The following is a 20,302-nucleotide window of genomic DNA, read 5'->3' on the forward strand; positions in this document are numbered from 1 at the left end:
CCCAACTCCCCACCAAGTTGGTGAAATTGGGAAAACAAATATTGCTAATTTAATCTGGTCTGGTCCCTGATACGCCTGCCAAATTTCACCGTCCTAGCTTAACTAGAAGTGCCTAAAGGAGCAAAACCGGGACTGACAGACCGACAGAATTTGCGATCGCTATATGTCACTTGGTTAGTACCAAGTGCCATAAAAACAAAAGAATTTTAATTGAATGTTTAATATACAAATACTGATATTTATTTCTTTAAAATATTCATGATTTTGGATTTATTAAAGTTGAAAAAGTGAAAACGTTTAAAATTTTTTTATATTTCTAGTTTATTATAGCTTTTTATGTTTCTCTGAAAAGCTTATTTTGCGGAAATTTTTTTTTCAAATTAATCACAATGAAATTTGAATATTCAGGATTTATATGTTCTTATTAAAGCTTTTTCTCTCATATTTTTGCAACTATTAATACGAGGTACTTTTCAATTAGAGGTCATCGTCATGAACTGTTTACAGTTATGATGCAGACTTGAGCCAACCCTCAGTTTTATACGAACAGGTTTAAAAGAATGCTTACTTTGGAGAAAGAGGAAACATATTAGAGGATGGGGGTCCAGAAATAGAAAATCACTGTATTAAAGAAATTACATCCTGAAACAGGAAAATGCAAAATCTTTTGCGTTTAGGATAGCACCGGCACAAAACTTCCACCTCAACCTCTTATGAAAACATGTAATAGAGACAGTAATTGAATTAGCCGAATTAATAAACTCGCAGTTTAAATATATCAAATAATATGTGTCATTAGTAGTCATGGTTGGCCAATTAAAATAAAAATACTTTTATTATGCAGCGGGCTACTTGTATATAAATAGGTTGTATAATACAGTTTAGTATTCATGCTCTGAAGCTTGTGCATAGCAGATTGAGACTTTTGATAAAATGTATGTGAGATTCACTTCCATTCTCTTAGTCATGTATATAAAGTGTTCCACTGCGAAAGATGACAAAGGGTTGGATGCTGTTGGAGAGTCAGATGAATATGAGAAATATTACGGACGGAACAGCTACGTCCCAGGATGTTGCCGTAAAAGCAATCAGTTTTTATCTATACTAGGTTCAACTGCACTATTATTTGCACAGTCAATTACCAAAGCTCTTGCAGCAGCATCACGTGAAAACATTACTATGGTAACATCATTTACATCTGACACAACAGACAAAATGTCTTCCGTCAAGAAAAGAACTCACGTCAATATTCCAAAAGGAGAGACAGCTTATGATAAGGTCGAAAAAGGTAAACGTAGTACACTTAATTTTCTAATGAAATTGTATTCCTTCTTTTTTTCTAGTAAAGGGGTTACAAAAAAAAAGACAGAAGAAGATAAGATAGGGTTTAATCTAAAAGATTAGAGATATCATTCAATTAAATTCAATTCAGTTTATTTATAACCCATCTTTTAAAAAAAGAGGGTGAAACGCCCTTAAGATGGAGTTAATTATAAATAAATAAAATAAGAAAAAAGATAAGCTATAAATAAAAACAAATCAAATCAACACCAAGAGACAATCAAATAAACAATGCAGACCAAGGAAGAGATACCATCGACATAGAAGAACGACAATCATGCAGCCTTTTATCAATAACACGTATAGTCGAAACTAGGCGAAATTTATTGATTAAGTAACTATTTCTAGTTCAAGGAGGGTAAGTGAGAAGGAATTTAGCATAACAAAAAATTTCTGACTTTCACTAGAAAACTGCCAAACTGGAAAAAGAGAAAGGACTTGAGGTACAACTAGATCGTTATAAATTTTTGCGAGATTTGATTTATCTATGTGTTTAATATTAGATACAATTGAAGCATATGCAATTCTCAGTTTTTGCTTCAAATTTTCAAGGGATAATTCACAGTTTCTTTCATACTTTTTCCAATAAGCATTCCAAGATAAACTACAACAGCAGTTTTCTACATTGAAAGATAGCCCATTAGTTTTATATTCATTATAAAGCTGATAAAATGCATTTTCACATCCACTAAAAGCACAGTTTAAATTCAAAAGCTCATCTGCAAATGTCATTAATGACAAATTAAATCGACAGTAGATACAACTAAAATTAACATAATTTTAGGCATGTAAAACAGAGTTATTAAATAAAGACACCGTGGCAAGACCACCTTGAACGACTCCTTTCAAAATATCAAAAAGGTGATGGTACATATACAGAAGGAACTTTACTATACCAAAATTTACTTATCTTTTACACGGCTCTTTACCCCTCTAATTTACCCCTCTTTTTATCAAGTAAAACTTGGGGAAATATACAAGAGTCGAAAGCTCAAACAGCATCTAAAGCACAAAGGATAATATTGGATCTACTTCTTTCTGCATCAGCAAGAACATTCATCAAAGCAAAAAGGGAATGCTCCCAGATAATACCTTCTTGGTAACCAAATTGGTGGGGTGGGCCATAACATTTAGAAACAATTTCATCCAAAATATCTGACTCAAATAATTTAAAAGTAGTGCAAGAAACTGTTATTATTGGAACAAAATAGACGCTGTAAAATTCTTTTTGCCTTTTTCGGGATTAAATAAAAAAACAAGTTTTTGCACCTGAAAGTAAGGAGCAACATTAAAACTTAATACGAACAGATATTACTCCGTATATGAAAAGGGCTGTTCCCTCCTAAACGCCCCGCTCTTGACACTAAAGTTAGACCCTTTCTCACATGTCCACTTTTTCAAACAATAAAAAAACTTTAGCGTAAAGAGCAGGACGTTTAGGAGGGAATAGCCCCTTTCATTTACGGAATAATTTCTGTTCATTTTAAGTTTTAATGTCGCTCCTTGCTTTCAGTTGCAAAAAATTTGTTTTTTAATATTTAATTTCTAAATGTTTTTGATTTAATTCATGTTTCGATTTTGATTCTCCGCACATGAATATTTAAAACGAAATTAACAAGTTATTGTTTTTGTGGCTAGATGGCTTTCTCATAGTTTTGATCAGACGATTTTGAGAAAAAAGGGGTGGGCTAGGAGGCCCATTTGCCCTCTTGTTTTTCGGTTACTTAAACAGGCAACTAGAACTTTTAATTGTGTTTACAAACGTAAATATACGTAACTAACGAATTAACTTATGTAACGAGCTTCTATATTTTTATTACGCATATGAGAGGGTTCGCCCTCTCTTCAATACCTCACTATTTGTACTAAAGCTTAAATTTTATCCCAATTCTTTAACAGTGACCCCTGAATCACAAAGGTCGTAGAATAAATAGTTGAAATTACAAAAAATACTTTAGCGTAAAGATTGACGTATTTAGGAGGAGTTGATCTTAATCATATGCGTAATAATTTCTGTTCATTTTAAATTTTAATGCTGCTGCTTACATCCAGTTAAAAAAAACTATTTGTATTTATTTTTCATTGTTTTTTTTTTCTAAAGAATGCTAGAAAATCCTGCGCCCTCTCCATGGAATTTCTCTTCCTCCGTGATAAATTATCCATGAAAAGATCATCCCAAGTAACCCCTCCCCTCGTCTCCGCTTCACCCAACCAGAAAAATCTCCCTGAAAACGTCTGTAAACTTACCAACACCCATTTCTATATGCAATTAAATAAAAAAACAAGTTTTTTAAACTCAAAGTAAGGAACAATATTAAAACTTAAAACAAACAGAAATTACTCCGTATATGAAAGGGGCTGTTCCCTCCTCAACGCCCCACTCTTTACGGTAAAGTTTGACTCTTTCTCGCAACTCTACTTTTCAAAACAGTAAAAACTTTAGCGTAAAGAGCGAGGCCTTGAGGAGGGAACAGCCCCTTTCATACACGGGATAATTTCTGTTCGTTTTAAGTTTTAATATCTCTCCTTACTTTCAATTTAAAAAATTGTATTTTAATTCAATTTCTGAATATTTTTTAATTAATGCACGTTTTGATTTTGGCTCTCTTGATTTTGAACCCTCCAAATGTGTAATAATTTCTTTTTGCTCTAAGTTTTGATGCTGCTCCTTACTTTCAGTTAAAAAAAAAACTTTTTCATGTTATTTTTTTCATCATCTTGAAATACTAGAAAATCCTGCGCCCCCTTCATAGAAATTCTCTTTCCCCATGAAAGATTCCTCCATGGAAAGTTCTCCCCATGTAACCCCCTTCCCCAACCAAACAAATCCCTTTGAAAACGTCTGTAAACTTCCCAATAACCGTTACTATATGTAAACACTGGTCAAAGTTTGTAATTTGCACCCCCTCCCATGGGGACTTTGGGGGAGTAAATCTCTCAAAAGACATAGTAATTAGGTTTTTCAACTATGCTGAATAAAATTTCTATCTCAGAATTTTGATCCGGTGACTTTGGGAAAAAAAGAGCGTGGGAGGAGGCTTAGGTGTCCTCCATACAAGCACTTAATTCTTTTTCAAATTTTGATTCAAGAGCAGGATCGGGAGAAATGCTTATAATAGTTTATCCACTCAAGCTTAGGAATAATGTTTGCACAAATGTATTCACAAGGACGTTCAGATTTTTTCCAGAGCTTCGAAACGTTCTCTTCAATTTTATGAGCGCTTTTCTCAATAAGATCAGCCTTATGTTTTCTTAACATTTTAGCCCAAAAAACGTTTAGAACGTAGCCACAAACCATTAACAGTCCCAGACTTAGGCCTGCCGCTATCCATCCAAATATTAAGCCAAATTTTACAAGACTCGCACGTGAACATAAGGGAAGGGTTTTTTGACAATTTAACAAACCCTAAACTTGAGAGCCTTTCCTAATACTCTTGCACGGGACAGCTGAAGTTTCAGAACAATTTAATACATGATTAATTTCTGCAAGATAGGTGGTAAGTCCAATGGCTATTTCTTTTTTCACTAAGGCCCGATTGTGTGCACAACAAATGAAAGGGCACCTTTATTTATTTAATATTCTGTCGCACTCAAAATAAAACCTTTCGCGGTTAACTTTTTCCAGTATTTTATATAAAAACACTTTTTATCTGACATCTTAGAGGCATTAAACGAAGCATTTATTTTCAACTTTGTTGGAAGGTGATCCAACTAATAACCTCGACAGTTTCGCAAGGGAAAGATACAATAAAATGATCAAGGTTAGATATCGCTGACAGGACTCCTATAAACGTGAAAATATCTGTTTTGGCAGCAACTGAGTAGGAAGGGGAAGGGAATTCAGGAGGAGTTGGGTTCTTGGCGATGAACTATCTGTTAAGTCACAATTAAACTCTCCTGCGATCAAAATTTGAGCATTTGGGCGCTTTGAAACTCTCTTGACAATACTCACTAGCCTTTTGTAAACATCTATGAGCTTATTCTCTACTTGCAAAGAGCGGTAATTAGTTGGCAGGTAAACGTTCATACAGATTAGGTCCGGAAATTCATCAGTAATAAAATGGTCATTCGATTCAGGAGATTAAGGGGAAATTATGAAATGATAGCTAATTTGTCTGAAGGTCGGCCACGGCATATGTTCATTTTCGCAGGGTGAAATAAGATGAGAATAAGATAAAATAAAGGTAAATAAATAAAATAAGATAAATAAAATAAAAATAAAATAAATAAATAAAATAAGATAAGAAGAGATAAGAATCTTGCGAAATGCAGAGCAGAATTTTCCTTTCATCAGATAAAAATGTTCTTACAGAAAAATTATTCCATTTGTACTTAAAAGTTTAGAGAGGACTAGGCCATCGTAAGCCACTTTAACATTGATATTCCAACAAACAACAAAGAGACATAAAACTCCACAAAAAAAACCTCAAATGAGACTGCGGACAGTAGAGGGAAAAGAGATGAAACACTAAAATAACGCGAGTATTTCGCTTGTATCTACACTAGGCGTTCTCAGCACAAGTTAAAAAGAAAAAACACTAAACTAAAACAAATAAAACCACCACCAATAACAATAAATACAATTGTTGCTACTGATCCACGTAGGGAAAAGAAGCTATTAGAGTTACTTCAATGAGAACATCAAAGCAACTGAGGAAAAATTATGAAAATTGAAACAAAATTAACTAGTCTGTTACGAAATAATCCTCTTGTTAGCTAATATTGAAGTAACTCTTTTTGGTACAGTAGGTATTCTTGTCCCCTGGTGGTTATGTAAAATTTTAACTCCCTTATTGACTATTGCTTCTTTTTTCAAAAGACAATCATAATTTGGGTCAATATTTAAATTCCCCGTGTCTCTATTTATTGAAAGACTAGCAAACATATGTTTGTTAATTTCTACAACCTCCCTCGCCCACTGAAAAAAAAACCCTTTCATTAGAAATAGCTGTAGCCTCATCCAATTGTATAAAATGTTCCGGATGAAAGAATGTATGTTCAGCCAGAGCCGAAACAAAAGTTTTTGGAGGCTTTTTTAATTGTAGGGTTTTTTCTATTGAGGTGTGATGCTCAATAAATCTTTCAATAAATTGTTGGTGAGTTCTACCAATATAAAACTTTCCACAAGAACAACAAGGAATTTGGATGACCGAGTAAGTTGGTTTCATGACCGGAGCCGGAGGGGGACTCGGACTCTGTACTACTGATAGGCTCTGTGCTGTTATTGATGTCACACGTTCTTTAAGGTCTACAAAACCACTGTAAACTTCATTAATTTTTCTGGTGAGTATAAGTAAGTAAGTAAGACGGCACTAGACCCTTGAGGTCCAAACCGGCGGTGCTGATCTCTGTTTCATGGTGGTTGTTATCTCTCCAGGGATAATCGGAACCTCATCAGGCGCATAAATGACAAATTTGGGAAGATGAGTCTTATTCTCATCGCATGTTCGAACAGCTCTTACCAGATCTAAGACAATGTCCTGAGGTTTCTAGTTTTTCGATTTAGCTGACGCACGTGTCGACATTCCAGCAAGAGGCCTAATCAATTCTTTCGCAAGAGCATCCTGCTTATAATACTGAACAGCTTTGGCCACAACGTAATCACGTTTATTCCCCGCTTTGACTGCACGAGTCACAAAGTTCAGATTTGGATTGTAAACAACTTCCTCGCCTTTCTCCGTAGAGCCCATGCCGGATGCCGGCGCGTATCGTAATGAAATTGCTCAGAGTCCAAGAAACAGAATCAGTGGGTGGAGTAGTCAGGCGGTAGCGTCACAGGGTAAGAGGTCTGAGCACAATGACCAGGGGCTGGAGCGTAGTTCACTAGAAAGCACAAATCGCTACCTGTAGGACAGGTTAATAATAATCCAAAAAATGTCTATTTCAAGTGCACGCGCCGAGCGCTGAATGAATACTCAAGTGAATGAAATCACCCAGGAACAAGGGAAGTTCAAGGACCCCCTTACCTATTCCCCGCAATTTACGGGTAACTGAATACCGAAGAGTACAGTACGAAGCTTCCGGGGGGTTCCTTCCCCTCTTCTGCTCATTCTGAGAAATAATCAGCACCTTAATAAATGGAACAAAGGTGGTGCTATATGACTTTAGCAATATAGATGGCAAGCAAGTCTACTTAAGAAAAAAATGGCGCTAATGAAAATACCCAGAGAGAAAGTCTTATTCTAAGGACTAGAGAAAATTTCTCAAATAAAATTAACTGTAAATATTTTATGAAAGGGTTTAATTCAATGTGAGGATAACCTCAAAACAATACAATAGTCTATATAATTAACAGCAAACAAGAAAACTCACCTGCAATAGCTCTGTTAATATCATAGATGCCGTTGTTCTTTTATAAGATGCTGTCGAATATACGATGCCGTCGCATTTATGTTCATAGATGCCGTCAAATATATAGGTCAAATTCATAAAAAACTATATTGAAATCTATGTCTTTTTACAGTCAAGCTACACACATTAAACCCATAAAATGTAGGACAGCCAAGGGTAAGTAACGTTTTTTGCACACAAACGATTTCAAGCATTTCAAAACGGAAAAAAGCAAGCAGAATTATAGGCAATAAACAAATGGCATACTGATATGAAAAGTATTAGTTCTGTTAGAAAAAATGTTATACCTTCAGGGATCTGGAAATACGAATAAATTCATACTGTAGTTCATACGTGAACTATATTCATACGTGACCGTTGAAATTGCTCGCACTAGTTCTCTATAAGCGTTTCGGCTAGCACTTTGGCAGATGAGTATTTGCTGTTATTTTTTTTGTACATCCAAGGAAGCTAAGCTAAGCCCGATAAGTTGTATAAGGGTAGCAAGAACAAAGCCTAAGTGTCTTTATAGATTTGTTTTTTATTCTGCTTTTTATTATTGTCTACCAATAATCTTTGTAGTCATCCTAGATGGAACAACGTTACTAAACATGATGCACCATGTTTGGCTATTTGATGTGCAGTTTGAAGACCCTTCCTGTTCCTATTACCAGCTCTGTAAGATGAATAAATATGCAACTGAAAGCAGAAGTGAAGCATCATGGGCTGTCCACCTTTCAAGGTAACATATATTCTTTTCATAAAAATTAAGGCCCTAGGATGAGGAATGAAAAATTTAAAGGTTACCAAAGAAAATAGGATAAAAAAAAAAAAAATCAGTTTCCTCATTTTTTTTTTGTCTGTGAATGGAGAATATTCTCTAAAGTGATTGATCACTACTTTCATTGAGTCAATTTCTTGCTTTTGATATTTTCCATTATTTTTGAAAACTCGAAAGAAATTAGGTTTTATATTGAAAGTTAGCCTTTTTAAACAGTTCATGATATTTCCGAAACTTCCGAAGAGTTCCTGATATTTCGCAAAGTTTCCGGAGTTGTACTTTACAGGGGAAATTTTACACAAGGGGAATTTGCCAGAACTTCTATAAGAAATTCTTTTTATTTGTCTTACCTTCTCATTGGTGACTCTATTTTACATGTGATGATGTTCCGGAGATATTGTCCAGGAGAATTTTCGAGAGGCTTAGAATTTTCTGAAGGATTTTCCATGGAGTGTTTTTTTTGCGGGAAAAATTCTTCATGGGGAATTTTCTGCGGGTGAAATTTCCATTGGAGGGAAAGGATTCACCAGGGAAATTTTTCCTTGGAGGGATATTTCCAAAAAAACAAGTGTTTCTCAGATAAAAGTCAGGCAAGGTAAATTTTCCAGGCCTAATTGACCGTAGGAAATTTTCCAGGGAGAATTTTAAGCGAGGATGGAATTCCGTAAGGGTGAATTTTCCATGGAATATTTAACCCGGAAGAATTTGTCAATGAAGGAATTTGTCGTGGGGGTAATTTTCCCCGATGGATTGAGGCGGATTGTACGGTACTATTACAAAAACGGTCAAAAATCAAATTGAGAAATAATATTTTTCGACTGGAAGTAAAGACTATTACTGCTACGGTTGCTACCAATACTACTACTACAACTGCTATTCCTACTGCTAGTATTGCTAACACCATAGGTCTGAAACTTTTCGGGAACGTTGGGGCTAATATTGAACTAATAAAAAGGAGCTTTGTGCATACCACTACTGCTACTACTACTTCTACTACTACTAATACTACTACTACTACTACTACTACTACTACTACCAGGTCTACTACTGCTATTATTACTACAACTGTAATAGCTACAACTTCTACAGATGGAACCTTCAGTGAATATTCAGGAAATATTGAATATGGAACTATAGGGAAATTAGGAATTTTCAAGGAACATTAAGTGGAATGTAGAACTAAATCGAAAAAAAATTACGTGCATGAAATCTGTCAAAAGGGCGTATAAGCGCTGTTTCATGAACCCTTTGGAGGTTTAAATTGGAACTTATAGGGAATTTTGAGAGAAATGTTGTGACCACGAGTGTGACCACTTGCTATTGCGGCTCCTTGTAAATGGGACTAGCTTCCTAACACTTATTCGAGTCAAGAAACAGAAATTGAGTCCTCATGGAGTCAAATGAAATTTTTGACGTATGTTAAGAGGGGACGGTTACTAACCTTTGTCTAAATTCATTGTTATAATATGATTGTTGTCAGAATGGCTTCAACCCTGCCGCAGATTTTCTATACATTTTGATTAATATTTCACGTGTTCATTCTTCCAAAGTTTTAGAGCACAACTAATAACAAAATCCACAGTAAAACTTTGTCCAAAAGATTAAAATTTTGAAAAACTGATTCTTATAAAGGAAAATTAAGAAAGAGTTTCACAAATATCCCTTTTACTAGCCAATAGAAAGACTATGTTAATTAAAAACGAACAAAAGTGAATTTTAAAAATATTTTGCTCGAAAAACATTTTAAAAGAAAAGCAAAGGGCAATAAAATAAAAGACGATCTAAAGTATAGTCAAATAGTAATTAAGTGTAAAACAAACTTAATTTACTGTCAATAAATAAATTAAGTCAAAAACATGACTATAAATACTCAAGCTAAGCTTAAAACGAATAGAATCTGTTACAAACAGGAATAGGCCTAACGCCCCCTATACCTTTTATGGACTAGACTGACAATTTTGATTTATTGACAACAATCTTATTTGGGCTAATGCCTCATATGCTTTTAAGAACTGAACTTTATTTGATCTCCCCTGAAAATAATTGTTTATCTCCAATACAAATTTGGTTAGTTCAACATTTCCTCTCACCAAGCCTTGACAGTTTCACCTTAATATGCTAAGTCTTAGGAGTAGTAGTAGCAGCAGTAATAGTAGAAATTAGTAATAGCAGTATGCACATGGTGCATTTTGATTAGTTCAACATCTTTGTCAACAAGCCCTGAAAAGTTTAACCTAATAATCCGAGCCGTTCCTGAGATATTGCTGATATGCCTTTTTGACAACCTACATGCACATAATGTATTTGATTTGCTTAAACATCACTCAACATTTTCACTTAATTCCCTTAGTCTCAGAAATAGTATAAGCAGTAATAATAGTAGTAACAGCAGTAGTAGTAGTAGTAGAAGTAGTAGTGGTAGTAGTATTAGTAGTAGTAGTAGTAGTAGTAGTAGTAGTAGTAGTAGTAGTAGTAGTAGTAGTAGTAGTAGTAGTAGTGGTAGTAGTGGGAGTAATGACAGTAATAATACTAGCAATAGGCTTGTAGGAGTAGTAGTAGTAGTAATAGTGGAAGTATTAGTATGCACTTAGCGTCTTCTGGGTAGTTCAACATCTTCCTCATAAAGCCACCCTAAAAGTTTCAACTTACTGCCCTAAGCTGTTCCTGAGATATTACTTATAGGCCATTTTAATAAACTGCTTGCGCATAGTATGTTTTGATTTAGTTCAAGATCATTCTCAACATTGCTGGAAAGTTTAATCCTCACAACCTTAGGCTTATTAGTAGCAGCAGTAGCAGTAGTGTTAGTACTATTAGTAGTATTAAGCACATGCTATATTCTTGTTATTTTACCTCCTCCTCCCCAACATCCCCCGTAAGTTGAAAACCAATATTCTAAGCCGTTCCTGAGGTATTACTAGTCCATCGGTTCGATCATCTACATGCATATAGTGCGCTTTGATCTAATTCAACATCTTAATCAACGTACCTTTAAAGTGTATGCAGTGTGCACTTTAAAGGGTGCACGTAGTGTGTTTTTAACTAGTTCAATATCTCTCTAAATATTCCCTGGAATTATTATCTTAATACCCTTAGCCTAAGTAGAAGCAGCTATGCCAGTAAAAGAATTTTCTAGCAGTAGCAGTAGTGTGCAAATAGTGCCTTTTCGTTAGTTTATCACCCACTCAACATGCTCTGAAATTTGTAGCTTAATACCCTGAAACGCTCCTGGGATATCCATGATACGCCCTTTTGACAACTTGCTTGTATATAGTGTGTTTTGATCAAACTCAACATTCTTCTTCCCAAACTTTCAATTATTCTCAAAAATTCAATTCTTTTGATTCTTCTCAAAAATTTCCTGGTTGTTTCCTATTAATACTCTTAAAAGTTCATTTTCAAGATCTCCAATCATAAATTAAGTCTGAAAAAAAACGTAATAGTTTATAAAAAGTGTTTCAGCCCATAAAGGTTTTTCATTGAAAATTGATATTTACAGATTTAGAATTGATAAGTTTAATTCTAAACTTTAGCAACGGTTTATATCGTGTTACTGCTATTATTTTTAATGTGGCCTTTGAAACAATTTAAATAAATTTGAATTTGATCTTTTATAGCATTCCATTGAGTTACCTTCTTCATCACCGCCGTGGAAGTGGATTTTCTGGGTACCTGAATGCGTCTATCGAAGGACAACATGGGGCGAACTGTTCTACCTTGTTCAATCGGTGTATAAAGATGAAGACTGTTGCACCGAGGGCAATTTGAGTTCTTAGATGTCAAATTAAACTAAGCTAATCTTGTTCATTTTATGTGTCAGTTCCTATTTATACAGCATAAAATGGTATCATGATTTAAGAAAAAACAAACCTTATATTATCTGAACTTCTGAACTTCCTTATATTATTAACAAATGGGTAACAAAAAATAACCTAGAAATCTTTATATATTACTAACAAAACAAAACTGCATATAATAGATGCATATTAGACCGTTTGGGACGACAAAAAAGATTTGGCCGATATACTAATCGCTGCTATTACAAATTCAAATTTAAGCCATTTTTGAGCTCTTGAAAATTGTTAAAATATTTCTAGTTTTTGGGAATAAAAAAGGCATAAAATAGCACAACCTAACCATTCTACACCTTCTTCCGTCGGCTTCTTAAACTACTAATGCACTTCCTCGGAAAAGAACTCTCTGACTCCTCCTCTCCTCCCCCCACTTACTATACAATTAACGAACATTCTGAAGGTAATTAAACAAAAAAAAAAACAAGTTTCTTTAAATGAAAGTAAGGAGCGACATTAAAATTGAAAAAGAACAGAGATTACTCCGTATATGAAAGGGGCTTTTCCCCCTCAACGCCCCGCTCTGTACGCTAAAGTTTGACTCTCTCTCTTAACTTTACCTTTTAAAACAGTAAAAAACTTTAGCGTAAAGAGCGGGGCGTTGAGGAGGAAAAGCAACTTTCATATACGGAGCAATTTCTGTTCGTTTTAGGTTTTAATGTCACTCCTTACTTTCATTTAAAAAAACTTTCCTTTTTTTTTTGTTTAATTTCTGGACGTTTTTGAATTAATGAATGTTTTGATCTTGGCTCTCCGCACATAAACAATTAAAACGAAATTTGCATATTAATTTTTTGGGCTAAATGGGTTTTTCAGAGTTTTAATCGGAAGATTTTGCGAAAAAAGGAGCGAGAGAGGAGGCCTAGTTGCCCTCCAATTTTTTGATTACTTAAAAAGGCAACTATAACTTATAATTTTTTGCGAACGTTTTCATAAGTAAAAAATATACGTAACTTACGAATTAAATTATGTAGCGAACTTCTATATTCGTATGTTCTTATTACGTATATGAGGGGGCTCACCCATCGTCGACACCTCACTCTTTACATTAAAGCTTAGATTTTGTCCCAATTCCTTAAGAATGACCCCTGAATCACAAAGGCCGTAAAATAAATAGTTTAAATTACTAAAAATACTTTAGCGTAAAGAGCGAGGTATTACGAGGAGGTAAACCCCTCATATGCGTAATAATTTCTGTTCGTTTTAAGTTTTAATGCTGCTTCTCACTTTCAGTAGAAAAAACTTTTCATATTTATTTTTTCATTTTTTTTTTTAAATAATGCTAGAAAATCCTGCGCCCCCTCCATTGAAAGTATCTTCCCCCATGAGAAGTTCCTCCATGGAAAGATACTCCCACGTAACCCCCCCTAAACTCTCCCCCCAAACCAGAAAATTCCCCTGAAACGTCTGTACTCTTCTCAGTAACCATTGCTATATGTAAACACAGTTCAAAGTTTGTAACTTGCAGCCCCTCCCACGGTGAGTGCGGGGGAGTAAGTCGTCCCCAAAGACATAGTTATTAGGTTTTTCAACTATGGTAAATAAAATGGTTATCTCAGAATTTTGATCCGGTGACTTTGGGGAAAATGAGCGTGGGAGGGGGCCTAGGTGCCCTCCAATTTTTTTGGTCACTTGAAAAGGGCACTATAACTCTTAATTTCCGTTAGAATGGGCCCTTTCGCGACATTCCAGGACCACTGAGTCGATACGATCACCCATGGGGAAAAAAACCCAGAAAATGTTAAATTCCACATTTTTATAGATAGGGGCTTTAAACCCCTACAATAAGGTTCTCTAATACGCTGAAACTGATGGTTGGATTTTCTTTAAGATCGTATGACTTTTAGGGAGCGTTTCCTCGTATTTTCTGAAATGACGCAAATTTTCTCAGGTCTGTAACTTTTAATGGGTAAAACTAATCTTGATGGAACTTATATATTTGAAATCATTATTAAAATGCAAATTTTGTGATGTAACTATTGGTATCAAAATTTCATATTTTAGAGTTTGGGTTACTATTGAGCCGGGTCGCTTCTTACTACAGTTCGTTACGACGAACTGTTTGATATGTACTAGTGAATATGCTTGCAAATCGTGGTCAACTCATTTTTCAAAAGAAATATGTAATTGTATTTTATTTGAAATAAAAGCTGTTGATTAACATGACGTCATTTATGGCTGCAACAAGTATAAAAACTTTTATCTTTAAATATAATATTTAACTTTACATTTTAATATGACGTTAATCATATGGATTTTTTTCCCAAAACTATGCCTCTTAAAGAATTTTCACAAACTTATGACCTACCTAGATTTTTTTTTCTGACGCCAGAAAATCCCAAGATTCCAATTCCCCCCCCCCCCCCAAAAAAAAAATATGAAACCCTTTTTCAGAAAAGATCTACACACACATAAATAAATATACAATTATTGCTTATTTAAAAAGATAAGATGTATATCTTTTTTCTCTTTCATCCAACAATAATTGTCTGCATATTTGTTTACTTATAATGTTTATTATAAACAAATGAATGCGGACTGTCAGTTTAACAAATATATACAAATATTTATTCCTTGAGGCCATAATAATTTGGATTAGTTAAATTAACAAAGTGAAAATACTTACAATGTATTTTGTTATCAATGAAGTGAAAATTAAGTTCTGGTCTTTAGAAGACACGGGGTTGTCAGCCCTACTTTGGCTAATTTCTGCTCGTTTGGAGTTAGACTCGATTATTCATTGTAATTTCTGTTAGTTTTGGGTTTCATATATTTATTGAAGGTGATTTGTGACTGTTTTTCGCTTGGAAGATTATTTGACTTAATTTCTGCTCATTTTTGCTTTAATGGAGCTTTTCCCTTTTCTTTGGAAAACTTATTTTGTGGAAAAAGTTTTTATTTTCAATCAATTTAAGTTCGTTTCTTATTTACATTAAATAAAAAAACTAGTTTTTTTTTAACTGATAGTATGGAGCGAAACTAAAACTTAAAACGAGCAGAAATTATTCCGTGTATGAAAGGGGCTGTTCCCTTCTCAAGACCCCACTCTTTGCGCTAAGGTTTGACTCTTTCTCTCAATTCTACTTTATTAAACAGTAAAAAACCTTAGCGTAAAGAGTGGGGCGTTGAGAAGGGAAGCGCCCCTTTCATACGTGGAGTAATTTCTGTTTGTTTGAAGTTTCAATGTCACTCCTTACTTTCAGTTAAAAAACTAGTCTTTTTGTTTAATTTCTGAACGTTTTTGAATTAATGCATGTTTGATTTTGGCTCTTCGCACATAAATTATTAAAATAAATTTGCATATTAATTCTTTTTTTGGCTAAATGGCTTTCTCCTAGTTTTGATCAGATGATTTTGAGAAAAAAGGGTTGGGGGAGGAGGCCTAACTGCCCTCTAATTTTTGGTTACTTGAAAAGGCAACTAGAACTTTTAATTTTTAACGAACGTTTTTATTAGTAAAAAATATACGTAACTTAAGAATTAACTAACGTAACGAACTTTTATTTTCTTATATTTTTATTGTGTATATGAGGGGGTTGGTCCCCTCGCTAATACATCACTCTTTACACTAAAGCTTAAATTCTGTCCCAACTCTTAACCCCTGAATCAGAAAGGCCGTAAAATAAATAGTTGAAATTATTAAAATACTTTAGCGTTAAGAGCGATGTATTTAGAAGGAAATGAACCGCTCATATGCGTAATAATCTCTGTTCGTTTAAGTTTTGATGCTGCTCCTTACTTTCAGTTGAAAAAACTTTTTCATATTTATTTTTTCATAGTTTTTTTATAATAATGCTAGAAAATTTTGCGCCCCCTTCATTGAATTTATCTTCCCCCATGACATATTCCTCCAAGTAAAGATCCTCTCACATAGCCCCCTCCCCTAACCCCCCCCCCAAACCAAAGTAATTTCTCTGAAAAACTTCTGTACACTTCCTAATATCCATTACTGTATGTAAACACTGGTAAAATTTTGTAACTTGCAGCCCCCCTCCCGGAGACTGTGGTGGATTAAGTCATCCCAAGGACATAGTTACTATGGTTTTCGACTATGTTGAACAAAATGGCTATCTCGAAATTTGATCCGTTGACTTTGGGGGAAAAATGAGCGTGGGAAGGGGTCTGGATGCCCTCCAATTTTTTGATCACTTATAAAGGGCACTAGAACTTTTCATTTCCGTTTGGAATGAGCCCTCTTCCGACATTCTAGGACTACTCGGTCGATACGATGCCCCCTTGAAAAAAAAACAAAAAACAAAAAACAAATAAACACGCACCCGTGATCAAATATGCTCCATTCAAAATCTATACAACCTCCTATTCCATAGAAACCAAATGTGTCCCCGGAGCATAACCTACAGCTCCTGTCCCTAGGTTCGGAGAGGTAGTGTCAACCCTGGAAACGTTGCCATGTGTTCTTTGGACTATTTTGAAAAAATGGTTATCTCACAATTTTGATCAGATTTGTTTGGGAAAAAAGGAGGGTCGTGGGGGGGCTATGTGCCTTCCATCACTTTTGACTCTTAATAGGTGTTTTAGCTTTTAGTTTTCAATTAAATGAGCTTTCACAAAAGTTTTTGCGATACTCCCTTCCATAAAAGCCTTATAGGCCATAGTATCGGTAATACTCGCTATAAACGCTGAAGCTGTAGAGGTCGTAGTGTTGGTGCTAGTGGTGGTAGTAGTAGTTTTCGTTGCGTGCAATTATTGCCTTTTGTTCAAGTGATCTTCCCCTTTAAGCAGCCCTCGAAATTTCCTACTTAACACCGTAATCTATATCTAAGATTTACCCTCTGGACAATTTGTTAGCAGATTGTACGTTCCAATTTAATTCAACTTTCCCCATAACCATTCGTAAAATTGTCATTTCCCTCAGCCTTGGTAGTAATCGCTGCAGTAGCAGTAATTGAAGTGATAGTAGTTCTAGTAGCAGCAGCAGTTGTAGTATCATGTGAATATTGCATTGTTGATCAATTAATCATCCCATTTGCCATTTCCTAAAATTTCCAAATTAATACACCCAATTATTCCTGAGCTACGCCCTCTTGCAAACCCATATGTTCATAACGTCTTTTAATTTAGTTCAACATTCCCCTCAGTATTGACGGAAAGGTTCAACTGAATGCCCTTCTTTTTTGGACACTAAAGATCAAAACCCTCTCTCAATAGCATAAACAATATATAAACAGAGGGTAAGTTGCACAACTTACCGCCCTTGCCCCTTAGGGTTTCAACTGATCTGAACAGAATTACTATCTCAAAATTTTTATTCAATGTTCTTGAATAATTGAATGGCGTGGGAGAGGGGAGAGGTGGTTACACTCAAATCACTTTTGACTTTCTACAGGCCCCTCCAATATTTATACGATCATCCCCTCCGCAAAAAAACTCTTAAATATATTAACAATTTTCAACTTCTACAAGTTACAGCCCTTGCCCAAGGGAATGGGGAATTTGTCGATCTGTGAGTTATGTTTTTTGACTTTTAATCTATTTTGAACAAATAGCAATCTCAAATATGATCGAATTCATTTGGGGGATAAAGGGAGTAAGGGAGGCTGGTTACCTTCCTATCACTTTTGACTCTAAAAAGGACACTAGAGCTTTCGATTTCCAAACGAAAGATCCCCCTGCAAAGTGTATACGATCACCCTTTCCATAAAACCTTATATGTTAAATATGGGCAAGTAGCATAACTTATAGTCCGTGCCCCGAGGGCTGGAGGGGGGTAGTTATAAAATCTACAAGGATAGTTTTTTGACCTTAGGACTCTTTTGGACAAAATGGCCCCCTAAAAATTTTTATGAAAAGAATTTGGGGAAAAGAATGAGAGGGTGAATGATTATTCTTCTATGCCTGAACGTCTTCCGTCACAAGTATCTGCGTTGTATTCTTGGCTTGCGACTCTCTGACCAAGTCTCTAATGATGTCATCAGAAAAAGATGTGGTGATATACAATTTGTCTCTATGTTGTCAAAGCGAGAGGTCCTCGGTGGTTCGGGCATACACTGTGCCAACCGAACTACTCTTTCATCAAACAGTGCTTGAAATTCCAACCACTTACGCCCTCTAAGAAGAAGCCTGGAGGACAGAAAAAGACATGGTTATCGACAATTAGAGCCAACCTTGAGAAGTTGGAAAGTTTCAAGAAGCACGGGAATCGTAGGAATAGAAAATAGATTCAGCTAATCGAGCCAGTCGCACTTGGAAGAGAACGATGGAGGAACGCTTGTGGGCAAATTCTGGATGCCACGATGGGCCTGAATAAGGCTCGAACGTGAGCCAAGTAAGTAAGTAAGTAAGTGGGCATGTATCCTTCCATCACTTTTGACTCTTAAAAGGACACTTTAACTTTCAATTTTCAATGGACGAAACCACCTCCGAAGTTCGTATGACCACCAATTCCATAAGAACCTTATCTGCCTCTGGATAATAGCTTATAACAGCTCTCCCAAGGCTCTTGGGGGTTATGTCAGCCCCTAAGGAATTGTTTTTTTCTATCTTTTGACTAATTAACAAAATAGCTTTCTCAAAATTTGGATCGGGTTATTTGGATAAAAAAGGACGGGGGAAGGGTTATATTCCCTCTGATGACTTTAGACTCTTAAAAAAGGAGCCAGAACTTTTAATTTACAATATAATGAGCCTCTCCCAACCTTTGTACGACCACCCATTCTATAAGAACCTTATATGCCTTCTGGGCATAACTTCTAATTCTTGTAGCCATTCTCTGGTGTGTTGTGTCAACTCCGTAGGTTTATTATATAATCTTTGGACTATTTTAAGCAAAACAGCTATCTCAAAATTTTGATCTGATGCATTTGGGGAAAAGAGGGCATGGGAAAGGACTAGCTGCCCTGCGATCACTTTTGAATCTTAAAAAGGGCAGTAGAACTTCCGTTTTCTAATAGAATGAGCCCCTCGAAAGTTAATGTGACCACTTTTTCTATAAAAACTTGTATGTTAACAATGGACAACTTGCATAACTTATAGCTTTGGCTTTGAGTGCTCTGGGGGGGGGGGTGATATCCCCTAGACATAATTACTGGACCTTTAAACTATGCTGAAAAAAAATTTCTAAAACGAAATTTTTATAAGATGTGCTTGTTGAAAGGACAGACGTTGGGGGGCGGCTAGTCGCCCTCCAGTTACTTCAATTCCCAATGGAATGAGCTTATTTTGAAGTTTCTAAAGACAACTCCTTCTATACGAAGTGGCTTGGTCAATAAAAAGAAAATACATTTTGACCACTTCACCATTTAATTAGCCTGCACTTTTGCGATGCCTATGAAACAATGAGGTATTGAGGAGGCAGCATCTCCCCAATATACTGAATAAATTCTATTCGTTTTAAGTTTTACTTTTGCTCCTTACCTTCAGTTGATAAAACTTTTTTTTATATCTGATCGTTTTTCAAATTATGCCTGAAATCCTCTCTTCCGTAGAAATTTTTTCCGCCCCCCCCCCCTAAGGAAGAGTTTATCCTGCAGAGCAATCCCCTACCGAAAATTAACCGGATAGAAAATTTCCCCCTTTGGATAAAACCACCAGACAATTCCAACCCATTTGAAATTTTCCGTCGGACGATTTGCCTGGAACCTCTCCATATAATTGAGTCGCAAAAGAAAAAGTAAGAAAAATAAATTGAATATTTTGTAGGAATTCTGGCAAATTCGCCCGTGTAAAATTTCTCTTTTAAATTTCATCAATGGAAGCTTCCATCCCCACGAAAAATTCTCAGTGTGGGGAACCTATTCTGCAGAAAATTTCTGCAGAGTCCAGGGTATCATAAACTTTTTCATTATCCTTTATATCTTTTCGTGCAAATTTATCTTTAATAGGGATGGGAATGAAGATTTGTTTTCTGAGGAAGAATCAGCAAAAGTATTAAAAGAATTAAAAAATAATAGGGTCCCAGGTGCTGATACTGTGGTAAATGAGTTTCTTAAATATGGTGGCTTTGAGGTTAAAAATAAATTACTGATGATTATGAATATGA

The 20,302-nt window shown here is 35.3% G+C and overlaps 1 protein-coding gene across 1 annotated transcript; it reads left to right on the forward strand.

Moving 5' to 3' along the window:
- The first annotated feature begins 892 nt into the window (after nt 1-892).
- LOC136024666 (uncharacterized) lies at nt 893-12,259 on the forward strand. The gene is made up of 3 exons (XM_065700091.1): nt 893-1,288; nt 8,254-8,413; nt 12,070-12,259. Exons 1-3 carry the CDS (start codon nt 934-936, stop codon nt 12,218-12,220), a joined length of 666 nt encoding a protein of 221 aa, XP_065556163.1. The 5' UTR covers nt 893-933; the 3' UTR covers nt 12,221-12,259.
- The last annotated feature ends 8,043 nt before the right edge of the window (nt 12,260-20,302 follow it).

The sequence above is a fragment of the Artemia franciscana genome, chromosome 3, assembly GCF_032884065.1.
Source record: "Artemia franciscana chromosome 3, ASM3288406v1, whole genome shotgun sequence".
In the NCBI taxonomy this organism is placed as follows: domain Eukaryota; kingdom Metazoa; phylum Arthropoda; class Branchiopoda; order Anostraca; family Artemiidae; genus Artemia; species Artemia franciscana.

What these genes read in the sequence shown, in the direction of transcription:
- LOC136024666 (XM_065700091.1), top strand. Translation starts at nt 934, where the DNA reads ATGTATGTGAGATTCACTTCCATTCTCTTAGTCATGTATATAAAGTGT. An exon ending in TTATGATAAGGTCGAAAAAG is followed by an intron (nt 1,289 to 8,253) that starts GTAAACGTAGTA and finishes TAATCTTTGTAG; the next exon opens with TCATCCTAGATGGAACAACG. An exon ending in TGGGCTGTCCACCTTTCAAG is followed by an intron (nt 8,414 to 12,069) that starts GTAACATATATT and finishes GATCTTTTATAG; the next exon opens with CATTCCATTGAGTTACCTTC.